Source organism: Sylvia atricapilla, chromosome 6, assembly GCF_009819655.1.
Source record: "Sylvia atricapilla isolate bSylAtr1 chromosome 6, bSylAtr1.pri, whole genome shotgun sequence".
Classification (NCBI taxonomy): Eukaryota; Metazoa; Chordata; class Aves; order Passeriformes; family Sylviidae; genus Sylvia; species Sylvia atricapilla.
Window position 1 is genome coordinate 56,703,163 of NC_089145.1, and position 14,593 is coordinate 56,717,755.

The 14,593-nt window shown below is 42.0% G+C and overlaps 1 protein-coding gene across 1 annotated transcript in view; it reads right to left on the reverse strand.

The window, feature by feature from the left end:
* The window catches only part of ESRRB (estrogen related receptor beta), a 127,646-nt gene extending 121,197 nt beyond the window's left edge, over positions 1–6,449 (reverse strand). Inside the window, exon 1 of the mRNA XM_066322008.1 lies at positions 6,217–6,449. Within this exon, the coding sequence (XP_066178105.1) occupies positions 6,217–6,218 (2 nt within the window). The 5' untranslated portion in view covers positions 6,219–6,449. The remainder of the gene's footprint in view (positions 1–6,216) is intronic.
* Between the last annotated feature and the right edge of the window lie 8,144 nt (positions 6,450–14,593).

The following is a 14,593-nucleotide window of genomic DNA, read 5'->3' on the forward strand; positions in this document are numbered from 1 at the left end:
GAAGCCTATTAGAGCTAGAATTGAAGAACAGCAGTGACAGAAACAGCTTGGTCTAAAGACTGGCATGAACATGCATAAAGCTGTACACAGCAGTTTCCACCTAAAAAGCAGTGGGACTTGAGATAGGCTCCTCAAATGTCTTTCTGAGCATTAGAGAGGATGCTGATGCAAGTAATATCTTCCTAGCCAATGCTGCACTCAGAAAATCCTTGTCTCCCTCTCCCATGCAAAGATAGCACTCACCAATATTTATAACTTGAGTGTTGCCACACTCTCAGTGCTACAGACTGTAGATCAAAAAAAAGTATGACTGAGAAAATCCTATTCACGTGAACTCTTCACCAATCTACTTGAGTTCACATCGTCAACAGGGAAAGGTTGAAACCCCCTGTACCAGGCCATGGGGACATGATGCAACAGGAAAGAATTTCTTATTTAAAGGGAAGAAGTAGAAACATCTGCCAGTGACAATAACTGCAATTTTAAATAGTCCAGGAAGCCTGTGGAGAAAAAAAACACCTCTAAGGATGAATGAAAAAGCAAACAAAAAGAAAGGCAAGCCTGGTGGCAGACATAGTCTCTTCTCACCCAGAAAGTTACCCTCTAGGTCCTGTGAGCTTTAGGGGGATGTCAATTAAATGCCTATTTTCGTGCACAGCTACATCATTTGTTGGGGCCTATTGCAAAGAGGTGATCACAGAAGACTGGGGGAAGAACTTGTGGAATATATTTCCTGCTGATCCAGCAAACATGATTATGAAGAAAAAGAGAATCCATTCGGAGAGCAGCGTGAAACTCTTGTGAGCAGGATCATTCGCATCTCACATGGCTGAGGGAAAGGAAAGGGCAGCAACTCCTTAATGAATAAAAATAGCCACTTATGCTTCCTTCTTGTATATGCTAGGCATATGCTCTCCAGTATCCAAACAGCAAGATTTAGTTGCAAGATTCATCCCTCCAAAAGAAAGGAAATTCCCCTAAAGGTGCAGCACTTTTTCTAGAGATTTTCAAGAGTGCTGAAACTTTAAAACTGGTGTTATTTTGAAGGCATCATGTCGACTAAACTATGTCCTTTAAAGTTTTAGAGCTGCAGTATTTCCTTCCTTGAAATTCCTATACTACTATATTTTTTTAAGTAGTTGTAGCATGCAAAAACACAGTAGCTTTCTTGGGAAAGTTGAAGAACACTTTTCAATTTTCCAGTCCTTCATAAACTATATCCATGCCAGGCAAACAGAAGCAAGTCATTCATAAGATTCAGCATAGCACTGGAAAGGACAACAAGAGGAGAAAGAAGTGTATTTTACCTGAAAGGTCAGCAGGGGAAATCTAAGTATAAACTGCTAATCTAAGTATAAACTGGCCACAGCAGAATAGTGCAGGAGAGGAAAAGGTTGAGGCAAAAAGAAAGGAAACTGCAATGGGAAAGAGAAGGCAGGAAAAAAAAAAATGTTACACAGTTTTCACCTCAGCCACAGAAAGCTTCTGTTTCAAAGTGATCTGCTGTAGATTCCAGTGATTAGAGGGAAAGAACAAAATGAATATGTTTTTCAAATGCATTTAATGAAGTACACTCGAGCTGATGGTGCTCTCCTCAGCAGGTCCAGGCACAGAGCACAAAGAGAAAGGGGCCTCAGGCATTCACATCAGGTCGCAGTTTTAAATAATTTTAAAACTAGGGCAAGATGCCAAATCTTACCTCAAGGTGCTACATCCAGATAGACATGTCAGCAAAAATGCCAAGTTTGGTGCATACAGGATGACCATTGATACACACGGCTCCAGATGAAACAGTGGCTTACTTTTTTAGCCAGAATTTACCACTTTTGAGTGGAGCTTCATCTCAGCAAGGGTCACTAAGTCTAAACTCAGACCTAGTGTATAGGACATCACCAGTGAATATTACACCAGAAGTAAGTTAGTCTTCTATTTGCTAGTTATGCCAAAATCAGAAAACCTTATTGGTGGCTAGCACAAAATGCACTAAAAAACTGCAACCAAACAAACCAAAACCCCTACCAAACAACAACAATAAATAAAGTGAAGGGGGGCAACTCTTGTTCCCAGCATAAACCCTCTTGTTGTTAGCTATGCACTTTTGTCAGTGATTCGCAGTTTTTCCCATGAGCAAATCAGCCACTTGGGATTTAAAGATCTTGCACTTTGTAGATCTTGGAGTCATTTTGATGGGAGTCACATATCATTTTACAAACAGGGAAACTGAGGAACACAGAGATATGACTTGGCCATGTGTCAGAAAACAACAGGTTTGTATCCCCTTTCTTTTCCAGGAGCTGCTTTCAGAAGAGAGGCGGGATCATAGCGCAGTCTTGATTTTGTGCAGTTCACCTGCTGCAAACAAATTTTCTATGTCCTAACTCAGAGCAAAAAAGCTTACACAGAGGCCTTAGCAACACAGAGGTCCTGGGCTTGCTGCAGGCAGGCAGGCCTGCTCTTTTCCAGCAACAGAAAGGTCTGCTCAAGCTGCCCACGCATGTATGATGAACTCATCACAAAAGCAATCAGGCATTAATTTGGTCAATCATTCCTGTCACAGCAAATGCAGTTCTTCAACTAGACTATTTGATGCAAGACTCCAGCTAAACTGAAGGACAGAAAAAAATGCCTCGAAAGGTAACAGAAGTAGGGCAATTTAGATATTGACCCATCCATAATACCATTTTTTTTTCTTTTTTAAAGAAAAGGTGACCCGAGAGTTAAGTAGAAACAAAAAATAAAAAGCATTAAAAAATTAAATTGTGTCTTCCAGGCATTAATAATAAAAAGGCAACCCACCCTCCAATGCTTCTCATTTAGAAGAGTATTTATTTGGAGTTTCTGTTAGGCGGCTGCATGCGCTGCGTGCATCCTGCTTCACTGAAGAAGAGCCTTTTTGAAGCATCACTTGACTTTGTTTTAAATATCTTGCTACAGTTTCCATTTTAGCTCGTGAGATGATTATTTTCTCTCAAACTGAAGTTATACAGCAGTTGAAAATGCTGATGGCTTAACTGGTTTCCTTTTTTTTTTTTTTTTTTTTTTTTTTTCCCTCTCCACAGCAGCCCTGAGGGGTTTTAACTCTTTCTTGCAGCACTGAAATCCTGCTTTTGGAGTTCAATGTTTAACTCGCGCTGGGAGACTCATAAATATTCGGAGTCACTCTCTCCCTCTCTGTTTGATTAGGAAATGAGCCTTTAACTCAATGTAATCCCCAAGCCATTAACAAAAAAGCCCTCAACAGCTCCACTATTAGAATTTCACTCCTAGCCCACAGAGGATTGAATTAGATTAACATAACTACCCGCAATCTGAGTTTATTTTCTGTGCCAGATAGAAATGTGTCTTCAGGAAAGGAAAAGAAGAGAGCTGGAGAGCAAGCACAGCATAATGAAATGTAAAAATAGATGAGAAATAGATGGACAGATGTACAGGTAAAGCGATAAAAAAGGTAAGAGAGGGATAGCTGCACAGTCTTTAATAACTGGCTGCTGGCTTTGGGGGGTTTATGCAGAAGGCCCTTCAAAACACAGAATTGTTTCAGGAAGAGTATTTTTATCCTGCTTGTGTTTACTTCATATTCTCAGGGATTTACAGTGAGACACCTGAGCATGCTGTACTCCAGACACCTGTGCAGCAGATCTGGCACAGGTTTTATTTATAATTCCCAAGAGATGTCATACTCAGCAATGAAAGGAGAGGCGTGGAAAAGAGAATTTGCGTGTCAATCATTACTTTGCAGCCAAAGAAACAAATAAACTGGGACGAAACAAAAGATGCTTTTTGGGTTTTTTAAGGAATGAAAAAAAAAAAAAAAAATCATGTACAATAAGACAGTTTGGAGGTTGATAGGTGCTCAGTCCACAAAATGTGAATCATTAGTGAAGCAGAAACCAAATAACAAACACTTTCTACTACATAATGCAATGGTCTTCCCTTTAACCACAGGTAACTCCTTCCCTCCAAATAAAAGCAGTCCTACAAAGCATTGATCATCATGCCACAGGACTGTAGGTGCTTGGGGTTTTTTTTTTACCAAAGCAGTAATCAAAAGATATGGCAGGTAACAGGGCAAAATACTCACATGTGGTTGAAAGAGAAGGATAAAGTCAGGCAATTATGTGGACACAACTACAGACTAGTCCAAACAAATTCTTAAGACTGAATCTTGTATAGCTTGATACTTGGAAGGCTTCTTTGGAAATGCTCAGATTTCCATGAAAATGTATGGCAAATGAGGGGGGGGTTTGCAGTAATTTCCAAGCATAGTCATGCTCATATTGGTTTCATATAGGGCAGAAAATAATATTTTTTTTTCAGTGATGTTTCTTGTTTTTAATTTTTAGTGGGACCTACTACCAGCTATGTGACAGATTTTGTTAGTTACAGAGTCAGCAATTTTAGTCCTTCGATGCTTTTCAGAAAAATCTGCTCTTCTTTTATTAAAAAATAACGTTGCATTATCACAGAAAAGTAATAAATGTAATATCATGACAAAACAAACAGAAAAGGACCTAAATAATTTAAATATGTTCATTTTTAAGTAAAGCAAAAAGCTTTAATAATCAAAATGAAGCTTCATATTATGACAACGACCACAACGAGTTTTGATTTATTTGTGAGAAAAAGGGTTCACAGCAGGTAATGTGTTGTAATGATCTTTTGGGGCATTATTTGGGCATATTAATTCACCTGGTTTATCAGTATTCTCCTAAAAGCCTTCCTTATATCAGAATTGCAGCTGAATAATGGAATATTCATATCGATGGTTAAAGACTTAGAAAGCATTAATATGTAGTCAGTGTTTTTTATTCTTAGTACTTAAGCTAAAACCTTTAAGTATTATAAAATGTACAATGAAAAAATGTAAAATAAAAAACTAAAGAAGAAGCCTGTTTGTCACCCTTCTACAGTCAATCCACAAAAATTAATTAAGTATTTCTCAGAACCTGATCTTTTAACTGTGAGGCAGCTCTGATTTTATTATTCTGCTTTTATTAGACACACTTTCCTCCAAATTATTTTAAGTTTAGCTTCATTTTATTTGTTGCTACCTTCAAAAATGGTAAATTGTGGGTGGAGGAAAAGTTTTCCAGACCATGCATTTAGTGAAAAAAATTATGCTAAAGAACTTGACATACCAAAATTAAAATTGTAATATTAAGGTTTTGGAGGATAGACATAGGAAGGTTATTTCCCTATACTTAGAAATAAATATTAACCTTAAATTTTGTAAAAAGATGTAATACAAACCTCTGAAGCAAAACTATGAAATAAGAAAAACCCTTTATATTTTGACAAAAAATATTATACTAAAAGCTATTAACAAAAAAATTCAGAGTCTCCCTCTCTTTATGTTTCTACTAACAGCTATTAATAAAAACCAATTTCTGACTAATTATTGTTCTCCCTCTCTTTGTATTCCTGTTAATAAAAATACTCCAAAAATATATCATTGTTCAAACATTTAACATCTTGGCTGCTTTAAAGCAAATATCTTGTTGGTGATGAGAGAGTAAGTTCCTTCTTTGATTATCACCGTGCCAACTTTGCAAAGACTTGCACCCCTCTTTTGCCATCGAAGATACTTCAGCTGCTTTGGGACTTTTAAAATTAAAGGAACATCAGCTGCTCAGTGATAAATGCCTTCAGTAAAAGCAAAATTTCATTACATGTGTCTGATAAGAAAAGACTGGTTATGCAGCTGGGGGGGGGTATTGGGTTTGGGGTTTTGGTTCTTTTAAGACAGGACTGCTAAAGTTTCCAGGTTTGCCTTTACCAGCCTGGGATAAATAGCACCTGTCCTTGGTAAGCCCTTAAGCAGAGTTACGTTATACATTGACCTTTGTGGAATGCCAGCAAACCTGACTGTTTCTATTCCCAAAACAAAACCGTTCCACACAAACTTTCATTTACTTATTTCCAGAGGAGGAAAAAAAAAGCCACGCTCGAACAGAGAAACCGCCCGATTTCTACAAAGTTCTGAACCAACTCCTCTCCTTGTGGGTCGCACTGACCTTCCTTTGACAGAGCGAAAATCAAAAAAAAAAATAAAAAATTATCACCTTTAACTATATCAAGATGCTGCCATAATTTCCAGCCCAGATAAAAGGATTTGTGCAGAGCAAGGCTTGGATTCAAAAAACAAAAACAAAACAAAACAAAATAAACCAAACACAAGCCCATAAACGCAATAAAAGATAGAAGTTCACTACTTACATGCTGCAGGCTGAGAGATGAGGCTCGAGGCTGGAGTAGAATTTCCCTTGCCCTGAGGTGTTTCTAATTGCTGATTAAATATCTTTTGGTTCTGCCTGCACCAGCCGACAGTCCCCTCTGCGTCTCTGCCTCTCTTTGTGACTAGGACACAGTACTCCGAGTCCCAACCTATAAATAGATCCCAGCTCTGTGATTGATATAACAGGCAGCTGACAAAAAAAAAAAAAAAAAAAAAAAAAAAAAAAAAAAAAAAAAAACCAGGTCTTAAGCAAGGCAGCAAAAGCTGGGCTTTTAACTCTGCACTGTGCCCAGGGAGGAGTCCCCCACAGTCACCCGTGGGCATCAGAAAGAGAAAGTGCAAGGCAATTACTTTCCCAGCAGCATTACAGCAACTTGAGGCATGTAAAGCAAATGAACAAAATTCGCTGCACAAAGAAGAAGAGGCAAAACACAACTAGCAGGCTGCATCCAACTCTTTTGCAATTTAACAGAAATAAATGCCATTTTCAAAACAAGCTGGGAATTCTGACAGAATGAGAGAGGAGTTCAGAGTTGAGTTCTGGGGGTTGGTCCAGGCACGCTTGTATTTCTGCTGCAGAATAAACTAGTGGGTAGGTTGGCAATTTAACAGCTCTACTTAGGGTCTCTGCCCACAAACACTATTTGATGAGGCTGTTCCTGCAAACAAAACTCAGGGCAGTGATGGTACCTCCCTACTGACTCAGTTACTTTGCTCTCAAGGACCTGAACCTTCATTTCTGCTTAATGAAATCCCTGGCAGTCCTTGGCTGCCAGGAGAAAGTGATGAGTTACAGATATCAGTAAAGCTCTCCTAGAGAGGCTGAGCTGGGAGCCCACCATCTGGAGAGTGACTTGAGAGAGAAACATCACAAATGCTTCTGGGCTGGTCCTCATGACCTGACACAAGGGTAATGGTCCTGGATTCTCCCATATTTAGTCCCTACAGGTTTTCCTGTTAAAGCCACAGTCGGGCAAGGTCCAGCAGGCAGCTGTTTCTCCAAGTCTTCTCCAGCTCCTAGATATTCATGATCTCCTGTAGAACCTTAGTGACAAGGGAGCTCCATAACAAATGGAATCTAATGCAAGGCAGCTAATGATGGAGACCAGTGGAAGAGGGAGGACAGTAGGCAGGGAGAAGCAAAACAGCTTTCATGGCACTGCTGTCTTTGGCAACATCTCCTACAATCAACCCTAGCACCACACTCACTTCTGCCAGAAAAACTACTAGTGCAGACAGGGTACCAGAGCCACCAGCCTTCTTTTCAACATATTGCTTGGCTTGCTTGAGCTGAGAGGGTAAAGAAATGCTAAACTCGTAAAAAGCAGGATAAAATCCTCAGGCACCAAGCCCATGCTGAACTCCATGGTTCTTTGGCTCAGTGGCTAGCAGTACCTGAACTATTTAAGCTAGTTTAGGCATGTCTACACCACACTGCAGCTGCTGCTCTTACCGGAGTAAAGAAAGTTAGTTCAACAAGAGCAGCGATCCCAAATCAAGGCCAGGAGCCACCACATCAGAGCCGGGGTCTCATTCAATTTCAGCTATTGATAATATAGGAAGATACAGTAATTTCCTCTTTTTTGGCCAAATCCTACTGCATGTTTAATTCACCTCGTGTCAGTGTCCTTTGTGTCTAAGCTGGGAGGGTTTAGTCAAGGAGTTTTACAAAAAAATGCTGGTTTTTCTCGAGAGGGGCCTGATGAAGCACTGGGCAAAGACTCATGACAATTAGTCATTTTCCTCAGTTGAGCTACTGTCCTGTGTGGAGTGTGGCTTGTCACCTTACCACAGCTGAACATCCCTCAGCTTTAAAAAAACAGAGATAACAACACTCAACACTGTGCTTTAAAGCACTTTGATATCTACAGATGAAGACCTACAAATGAAGAGGGGAGGAAAAAGTATCTGACGGGCTGAGCTCCAGCATGGAAACACACCCTCAGCTGCCTGCTGGATTCTGGTCCTTCACCTAGTTGAATCACATCTCAGATCAAAAATTACCTGATAAACAAAGAAAAATTTTTATTTTTGCCCTCTCATTTGGACTGGCTAGTACAAGATATTTTGGGCTTTAATAGTAAGAGCTGTAAAACCTTTTACACTACCCATTGCCATCAGAAGGAATTTAAACACTCAGGACACAGAATAATCAGGCTGAGGCATGGCAGGTGAAGGCAGATCAAGGTCCCAAAACCTAAATCCAAAAGCCACTTTTGAAAAACTCAGCTTTAACTGTTCGACTGTTCTTTGCTGTTATACACTGCTGACATCTAAAGTTCTTCAAACACTACTCTGCCAACCTTTCTGTTGAATGGAAAAGCATCATCCCTGCCCCCTTACACTGCCATGGGATAAACTGATGCTCTGGTGGGAAAACCAGTGATGTAGTCTAAATCACAAGGACTTTTTGGGCATATCTCAAGCAGGCAGCTGGAAAGTTCTATTCAGTTCTTAGGTCCATGCCTAAGAATTTATCAGGTTATCACTAGCATCCTGTACCTACACAGAAGAAGTCTGGGCATACACTAGTACCCCATTATTCTACTTTCTGCTTGAAAGGTGAAGGGAAGAGCTCTTGACAGCATGCCACAGTTAACTAAGAATGGACTCTGAATGGAGCCAGCATTCCTCCATCCTTCCTCTCTGCCTTTAGACAGCAGGATGTAGGACTTTAATTGCACCCCAGTGGGGTACCCAGCAATCCAGAGAAGATCTGCTTGAGATAAAACTTCAAACACAAGCTCCCCCACTGCCAGCACCCTTGTGCACAAACACCACTTAATTCCAGACTCCAGACTCAGGGTGAGGCAGGGAAAGAATCCAAGAGTGGAGGCCATAAGGCTGAATGCCCACTCAAAACACTGCAAAAAGAAAGGCAGAAGATTTCAAAAGTACCTTCAGATAAATTAAAACAACAGAAAAAATTTACAAAGATAAACACTAGTGGCTTGCAGACTCCAAAAAGGCTCACCCCTTTCCTTGAGATGCCCAAGTACAAGGTATCCTTGAGGTACCCTCTACCCATTGTAAATTGCAAGTGCAGTTTTTGCAGTATTTTCTATTTGTTTCTTGGGAAGGTATTTTTTAAAATGCTTCTTGCTAGGGCCACTTTGGTCATGCACCTGTATTTCAATCTCAGATCCTCGATTCTGTGGTGGAGGTAAAATTTCCGTGCTTATTTCCTTCAGACGTAGAGTTTGGGTCTTGCACATATAAATCCAGGCAGAATTTGCTCAGCTGCATGCAAGCTATTATAGAGAAATGCAAAATATACTTTACTTTTAAAGACAAAACAAATAAATATTCACAGATACCTTTTTTAGATAGGGCCAAAGCAAAAGGAGTTGAAGATTGTTTTAAAATACTGGTCCAATCAATGTAATCTTCCAATTGCCTCCACCCCTACATTAAACCATACAGATAATCCTTGTCCCTTCTCCTGTGTGCCTCAAGATGCTTGGGTGCAAATCTGATTTACATGTTGTAAGTTGAGAGCTCAGAGCCACTGCTGCTTTTGTATCAGGAAATGCAGGTATGAATACAAGTATTAAAAGACAAACTGAAAGTCAGCTTTGCAGTTTCCAAGGCTAGCCACAAACTATGAAGAATAATTAATTATAACACAATAAAAAGTTTCTTCATCAGAGTCATGCTGCTTTGAAAGAGCCTCACAACCCCCAAATTTCCAAACAGCTGCATTTGTGCCCTGCTGCATTTAGTGAGGTGTGAATTGCACAGATTTCAAACAGGGAACTACTTAGACTACTTACAAAAATATGTTCTAAAAATTCTTCTTCTTCTTCTTTTTTTACATAAAGGAAAATAATGTAAAAAACCCCAAATCAACAAACCTGTTCCAAGACTGGAAAAATACAAGACAAGAAGTAAAAAATAAAAGAATGAAAAAGTTTGAGTAGCAACTGTCTTCTGGATGCTTGGCACATATATGTAAAGTATGACTTTTAGATCTAATAGGAAGTTAAATATACTATGCATTTTGATACAAAATAATCTGAAAAACAGCAACTGCTCAAGAGGGAAATGCTGATATTATTGCAAAATTAGTGGGTTTTAATTCCTTATTCGATTTTAATGCCATAAACTTCATACTGCTTCAATACTCTTTCTCTGTGCAACCAATAGCCATGGCAGGGCATTTCTCTTGCACACATTGAACACAAAGTTCATATGTTTGCATCCAATTTTTCCATGTACCCTCCAGGATGGTTCATGCCATGTTGCCCTGTCTCTGTGATCAGCAGGGAAAGTCACACTGTTCTGTTCATACTCTTGTAAACTTTGCTCCTTCTTTAGTTCCAATATATTGTGCTATTTTTTGGGAATGAAAAAACGACTAAGATTTTAACACAAGCCCCCTCTCAGATTTAACCATTCCAGCTAAAGATGTTACCACAGAGTAGCTGCTGGCCAGCTGGAGATCAGGACTCTAACAGTTCTTTGGCAGAAGGGAATATGCAAACACTCTGAATAGATACAAGTACACCAGGCTAGGACTAAGGAATTTCCCTGGATTAGGCGGTGCCCAAATCTATTCGTTCATTCTCAGACCTGTGGGCAGAGAAAAGTCTTCACCTGGCACAGCTATTTGTAGAATTGGACTTTGGAGAGGCACCATCTGTGGCTGTTTAAGCAGAGGTTATGCCATTGGCTTGAAGAGGAACAAGAGGAAGCACAGAAGAATGCTCCTCTCCCTCTTTTTTCTGAGTCCACCAGGAATAACAATGCATTAATGAAAAATAGCTTGGCCTGAGCAACAAAACACATACCAGAGTGTGTTCAGAAACGATCCAGAGCAAGCACTCAGGTCTACACATAGACACAGAAATAAAAACCTTTTATTTTAATCCTTTAGTAAGGATTTAACTAAAGCCTGCAAGCACTAGGACAATCATATGCTGCATTACATTTAAATAAAAATCCTTTGTCAGTCTATCACACACATTATGATAATGCAGTCTCTTCTACCCTTACCTCGCTTAGATCCATTATAAACTTTCACTCCTACTACCACAGCCTTTGCCTAAGAGGGTTTCTGTGTTTACACCCATAAGAAAAATTCTTAAAAAAATTAAAAAATATTAGGAAAAGAATTCTTGGATGTAGTCCTGCCTAAATTATGCAACCACAATTGCACTCAGTGGAAACTACCACCACCCTGTGCTCCTCCAGCACTGGGCTGTGCATTGCACCACTTGGGGCAAGCACCTCCTGCACGTTCCACTGCTGCAGATGCTTTGCAGAAACTCATCCCTGCTGTGGTACCACTTGCTCTGGTTTAGCACCAGCCCCAGCCCTGTGCTGGCAGAGCATTAGCTGTGCACTCAGAGGGATCTCAAAGCAGCCTGCTCTGGTCAGCTTCAGGCAGGAGATAGTGTTTCATGTTCTCGGTGACCTTGGCGTGGTGGGCAGCGAGAGGAGGCACAGGAACTGTCATCATAGAGCTGGTACCAATTCTGATACCAGGAGAAGGAGGATGAAGTGAGATTTAAGCCAGATCAAATAGAGACCAGGATTGCCAGAAACAGCTTCCCCTTGGGTTTTTGTTTTGTTCTTAGCTCAGGTTCCATCAGACAACTTCTACAAAACCCAAACAACTACATTAGAAGCACAGACAGGCCTAACCATGATGTCTGGCTCCAGATCTAAACTCCTTACAGCCAGACTGTTAGCTCAGCTCTTGAAAAAGGCATCATTTTCCAAATTTGTGTGTCAGAGGGGCTGTTAGTGCTCTCTCTCCTCTCCAGGGAAAGGCTCCATCCTCTTTTTGTGCCTCGCTTGCTAAACAGGTAAATTTTTAAAAACAAAAAATTGTGGGAAATAACTGATGAAGTTCCTCAGAGGACATTCTGCCTGCAGACACCCAGATGAAGAATAAGCTTTTCCAGGAGAAGCCCTCTGCATGGGGCTGAGGGGTTCCTCCTGCCCCCATTCCCACTGAGGACATGCCAGCAGAGAGCTCCCAAAAGACAGTGGGGTGCAGTGCAAATTCTGCAGCTTCTAAAGCGAGGGAAGACTAATTCTGCAATGGATCCTACACGAGTCCACTCCAAAGCAGCACCATCAGTCCTTCCTGACCTCCCAGCCACACTGACTGTGTCAGAAAGAGCCCTCCTCTCTGCCCAGGGGGTGAGACCAGCCAAAGGAGAAGGTGCAGGCAGCCAAGGGTCCTTCAGCATGTCCACACCAGGTGTCTGTGGCCAGTGTTGGCTGTGGGGTGGCTGCAGGGCAGCCTCAGGAGAGGCTGGGGCTGTCCCAAGCCTGACACAGCCTGTCCCAAATGGCTCCAACCTGCCAGGACAGGGCACAGCTCAGGCCAAGACAGAGGTGCCCAGGGGAAAACATGTTTGAGAAAGGGCAGGAGACACTGCACAGGCAGTGAGGAGTGAGAAACAGCTCCACAGGCACTGAGGTGGGAGCAGGAGGGGAGGAGGCACTCGAGGTGCTGATGCAGACAGTCCCCCCATGCCCCTGCTGGAGATTTCCTGAAGGATCTGCAGCTTGCAGCTGGCCAATGTGTGTCACAATAGAGAGGAAAAAAAAAATAAATCTATTTCCTTCAGTAGCTCTCCCTCTGTACCCAAGCCCTGGTCAAGCAAGTGCTCCTGGCCAGGTGATCTCTGGGCTTTTGTGCTGGATATACCACAGGGATAGGTAGGAGAAGACAGACAACCAAAAATAACCCTGAACAGTACTAGAAACTGTCTTGATATTATGGGAGAGATTATTCTCCCACACAGATCACACCAAACCCCTGCCTACAGCTCCTGACTGGGGGAAATGAAACAATTGTGTCTGGAGGCACTTGAGGGCACACAGGACTTCCACAGACACAGCAAAGTGTGTGCAGATGCCTTGCCTCAATTCCCTCGCTGGCACTGAAGTTCTGCCACCACAATACACTCCCTCGCCGTGGGTAAATCAAACACAAAATGGTTTGCTAAGCATTGCACACACAGAAATCTCCTTAAGCACATAAAGCTACTACAAGGCTCCCTTGCGACTCTAGGGGAACAGGAATCTGCATTTCCTGCTGAAGCCTCTCAGCTCTGTGCCATCTAAAACCACTTCTGAACCCACTGTTTGGCGGCCAGGCCTCTGGCAGAGAGCTCTGAGCCCTTTAAAAATGTTTAAGTGGTACAGACCCAGGTAGTATCCTTCTCTTTCTTGTCTCTCTTTTTTTAGGTTAACCATGGCAAGTTCTCCTGAACTTTGGCTCAGCTTCCTCCTAGCAGCGAGTGAGGTGGTTTCTTCCTCTTCACTGCAATTCTCTTGTAGTCTCTTTGCCCTCTCATTCCATCACCTCAAATAATTTTTTCATCTCAGTGTTGCCAGTCACCTCTGAAAGCTCTCCCAGCCTAGAACACCTCAAAACTCAGAGCATTTCCTCCTTAAGAGAGTGGAGAGAGGAAGGGGAAAATGGTAAGAGCCTTTTCTTTAAATGTAGTTACCCATATGTGCAAGAAAGAAGAGTTTCACAGAGGATTTAGCATTCCTTTACTCTCCAGGCAGCCAGAAACTCAGTTACTCAGCGTGGAGTCCATCCCCAGTGAAGGAGCAAGGCTACAGCTCACTGAGGGGACAAGCTGCAGGGGAAGTCTGTGCAGCTGCAGAGCTTTTTACTGCTGCTTTCAGTCGCTCAGGGTTTGCTCTGAAGGGGCTTTGCACGGAGAGGATGTGCAGGAAGGGCCAGCAGAGAGGTGGCAGTGCCAGGGGTACAGGGGTAAGGGGCCAGGTGCTCAGATAAGTGCACCACAGCTGTCCCCACAACCCCAAAGAGCCACATGCTGCCAGCCAACAGAATGAGAGGCTGAGAAAGAGCCAAAATGGCAAGACTTTCTCTGCAGACAATCTTTGACATATGCCACAGGCAGCATCCCTCTTGTAATGCCTCTGTGGCCTTCTTCCCCCTCCTCCTCCTCCCCTTCTGTGCTCCTGGAGTGCTGTGGGCCACTCCTGGGCACAAAGCTGTCCTGCAGTTCATCACGGATTTTCAAAGCTGCTGGAACCTGCAGATGAGGTACAGCACAGTCCATAGCAAGATATATTGCACTCCATATTCCCCTCCTCCTCCCCATTCCCACCTAACCCCTGTAAAAAGATGTCACATTCACCAAGGCTTATCAGTGAGAAGGGGGAAAAAAAAAATCTGTCAAATTCTTAACTTCAAGTGGATTTACCCAAAGCCCCTTGGAAACAGCTGCTTGAGGAAGGTTTCTGTCGAGCCCGTGCTCCAGATGCAGACATTTGGTTGCTCTGTCCCTTGCTGTTGCTTTAGTCTGTGCTCTTGCCACACCTGGAGCTGTCCTCACCTGGAATAACCAGTCCTTTCATTGC